Genomic DNA, 3,126 nt, shown 5'->3' with positions numbered 1-3,126 from the left:
CATTGATCAGATATTATTAAACTCATTGATTTATAGGGTTGCAGGGCTCCTACACATTCATTTACAAATGCAACCCTTTCTTGAGAGGAACGGTCTGACGAGATGACGAGCGAGTGGCTGGTACTCTGTGATCATTGTGGCCGAAACATGTGAAACACTTCAGAGCTTCTTTTCACTTCACCAATTAATGGCATTTGTGTTTCCCAGCCAGCTGGATGTAGCCCAGTGTCGATGTGATGTTAGGCTAGAAGTGATAACAAAGCGTAGCAGCCATGAAGAAGAAGAACAAAACAAAGAGTGGAATATTACAAAAAGAAAAACCTCCATACGTGTTCACTTAGTCTGAGATCAGGTTAGCTCATAAAGATTACATATCTCATTTGAATCCGACATCAGACGGTCTAAGAAGCTCCTTTCGCTCTCAGCTTGGAGAGCAGCATCTCGTTCTTGCGACACTCCTGGAGACAAAAACAAGAAAACAAGCGTCATCCTCGCTGTTAGACCATCACCTGTCACACATGGGGGCTGATCTCAGGTCAGCACATACTAATTGGATAAATTATTGCCACAACAGCAAAACATATGATCACGTAGTCCACACAACAACAAGTGTCCACAATCACAGAACAGTACAACACAAACAATACAGCAGTGCAACCACATGGCTCAAGGCCTTAAAGTGAGAATGTAAAGTCCATGTGCTGCTTCTAGGAAGCGCATTGCTTCAGGATCAGTGCTTGTGTGCAGCTTCTTCCTGGCTCACAATGAGGTGGAACCGTCCTGACCATGTGTTCACACCTAGACCCTGTATGTACTATTACTGGTATTCTACAGGTGTCCCTTTAGACTTCTGTATTAGGTAAAGGGTGGGAAAAAAGTTGATTACATATTATTATTAAAAAAACCTTTTCCTTACATTTCACTGGTGCAAACAGACGCACACCAGCGTTGTAGTTGCAGTACAAGACGGCATTCAGGCACATATGTTCACAAACCATAGCTGGTGATATAAATGCTATTAAAAGATCAACCTGTGGCTGTAATCCTCATCAGCTGTCCATGCTCCATATGATTGATGGTGGAACGTGTTGTTCACACCGGCTCATATTCATTGTGAACGTGCCGATGCTTCTATCAGTCAGTCAGTGACAGACCTCAGCCTTCATCGGGCTGCTCACACTTCGCTTGCGTGGCGGTTCAACCAAAAACAGACCGCTGGATTCTTTTTCTTTGGCAGTTGTTACAGATCCTTTCTCCTGCTTCTATCGACTATGATACAACACCCCACATCAGTGTAATGTCGCTGCCGTTACAAATGACAGAGAGACATTTTACAGAATAGCTTTCTCCATGAAGACGCACGTCAGAGGCGGCCGCCTCGTAATCCTCTTTGAAGAGATGATCTTGTCTTGTCACGCAGGGAGGGTGGAGCTCGCACTCGTCACGCCCCGTGTTCGCTGGACCATATTTGAGATGCAGGGCAGAAGTGCTCTCTGCCAGGGTGATCCAACGCTCGCCCTTTGTCCTCATATGACGTGCACACACCTGTTTTTATGTGCACGGGTTGAGACAAATTAAACGCGATGTTCGTGTACATACAGAATACGCTGCATGATGCGCAGCTGATAGTCTATTATAGAAACAGCTAAAGGAGGAGAGGGGACGAGGCTGGTGGGGAGGGAGGATGAAAGTGACTTGTTCAAGTCAAAGTGTGTCAGGATATAATCAATAAAATAACTTACTTAAGTACTCACTGTGCAGCCACATGGGCTCTTTAGTTGTTACATTACAATATTAGATTATTATTAAGGGTGCAGTCACATGTACGATGCACTTTAACGGAAACATTTCTCTACCTATAAGGAATTATTTGAATAAACATACAATACAAAACAATATTGGGAATCGAAATGACTTTCTTGCCTAAAAATGTATTGAACTCAACATCTTTTAGGCTTATAATGTGTTAACTCTATTATTACACAGGTAGGTTCTGCCTCTCTTTGGACTGCAGCAGCACCTCTCACATGTTACTCGTCCTTGAGTTCATCCAGAACTAATGAAGCACGAGCTGATACCTGATTGTTTCCTCACCTCTTTAAAGTCCTTGACAGTTTTGAAGTATAGCCTCTGCTTGTCGAGCAGCTCCAGGTACTCGTCGTTCAGCTGATCTCTCCTCATTTTGTTTTCCTGCTTCTTCTTCTCCATCTGAAGCAGATGAACAGGAAGCAAAGATCACACACCTGTGTATTATATTTTAAAAAATCAGAAGTGCACGACCAAGAACCGCGATCACTTACAGGCAGGCAGTAATAAAGTTATTTTCTGCTAGTATAAACTAAACTTATGCCTAAACAGCTTTAGGTCGTCAAATACTGGTGCTTTCGCCCCGTGGCGTCTGATACCGAGGCGAAAGCATCACATCCACTTTAGCTCTGTCAGATACAAAGTGGGCGAATTTGACGGATGTGAAGAGGTTGCTTCATCGCTGTGTGTTTTCATGTGCTGCAGTGTTCCACTTGCTCCTCTCCGTCTCCCTTTGCTGAGGGCAGAATGTGTCAGTTAGATCAAGAGCAGCTCGGAGCCACACACAGCAAACAGCAGCTGGAACTTAACCGCTGTGAAACAGTCAGAATGAGGTTTTATTCCTCCGATTCACTGCTTTGTTCTCACTAACGTCGCTCCCTCTCTTCATTCACTTTATAGCTCGCTTGTCCATCGCTGCTCTCCCTCGCTCTCTTGCTTGTTGAGTCGAGGAGTAGAGGCCAACTCTGAATGTGTGTGTTTACAAACAGCAACCAACAGATGTAATATACTCAACCTTTAAGAGACTTCTACCTTGATGCGACTCTGTTTGATTCCCTCCACTATTTGCTCCATCTGTCTGAGGAACTGCTCCTTGGCTGCTGAAGACGCCATGGCCCTGGACAGCAGGACAGCAGGTTAGAGCCCATTCTCTCATCACATACATCAGTGCTGCATATTACACATATATGTATTTTTACTTACTGGTGGAAGTTGTCATGAATGGAATTCAGCAGATTCACCTATAGAAATGAAAGCACATTTTGTTCTCGTTTATATACAGTTGTGTGAAAAAGTGTTTGCCCCCTTCCTGATTTCTTA

General features: G+C 43.9%; 1 protein-coding gene across 1 annotated transcript; it reads right to left on the bottom strand.

Moving 5' to 3' along the window:
• Nucleotides 1–6: 6 nt before the first annotated feature.
• LOC116380070 (coiled-coil domain-containing protein 93-like) lies at nucleotides 7–3,077 on the bottom strand. The gene is made up of 4 exons (XM_031842029.1): nucleotides 3,010–3,077; nucleotides 2,839–2,923; nucleotides 2,095–2,208; nucleotides 7–458 (listed from the first exon to the last, which is right to left on the bottom strand). The coding sequence occupies exons 2-4, from the start codon at nucleotides 2,917–2,919 to the stop codon at nucleotides 402–404; spliced, it is 252 nt and encodes an 83-aa protein (XP_031697889.1). The 5' UTR covers nucleotides 2,920–2,923; nucleotides 3,010–3,077; the 3' UTR covers nucleotides 7–401.
• Nucleotides 3,078–3,126: the final 49 nt, after the last annotated feature.

Source organism: Anarrhichthys ocellatus, unplaced genomic scaffold (assembly GCF_004355925.1).
Source record: "Anarrhichthys ocellatus isolate YVR2014 unplaced genomic scaffold, GSC_Weel_1.0 scaffold6044, whole genome shotgun sequence".
Classification (NCBI taxonomy): Eukaryota; Metazoa; Chordata; class Actinopteri; order Perciformes; family Anarhichadidae; genus Anarrhichthys; species Anarrhichthys ocellatus.
Note: the sequence above shows the minus strand (reverse complement) of the source record. Positions and strands in the feature narration are given on the sequence as shown.

What these genes read in the sequence shown, in the direction of transcription:
- LOC116380070 (XM_031842029.1), bottom strand. Translation starts at nt 2,919, where the DNA reads ATGGCGTCTTCAGCAGCCAAGGAGCAGTTCCTCAGACAGATGGAGCAA. An exon ending in TCAAACAGAGTCGCATCAAG is followed by an intron (nt 2,209 to 2,838) that starts GTAGAAGTCTCT and finishes CATCTGCTTCAG; the next exon opens with ATGGAGAAGAAGAAGCAGGA. An exon ending in CTGTCAAGGACTTTAAAGAG is followed by an intron (nt 459 to 2,094) that starts GTGAGGAAACAA and finishes TTTTGTCTCCAG; the next exon opens with GAGTGTCGCAAGAACGAGAT.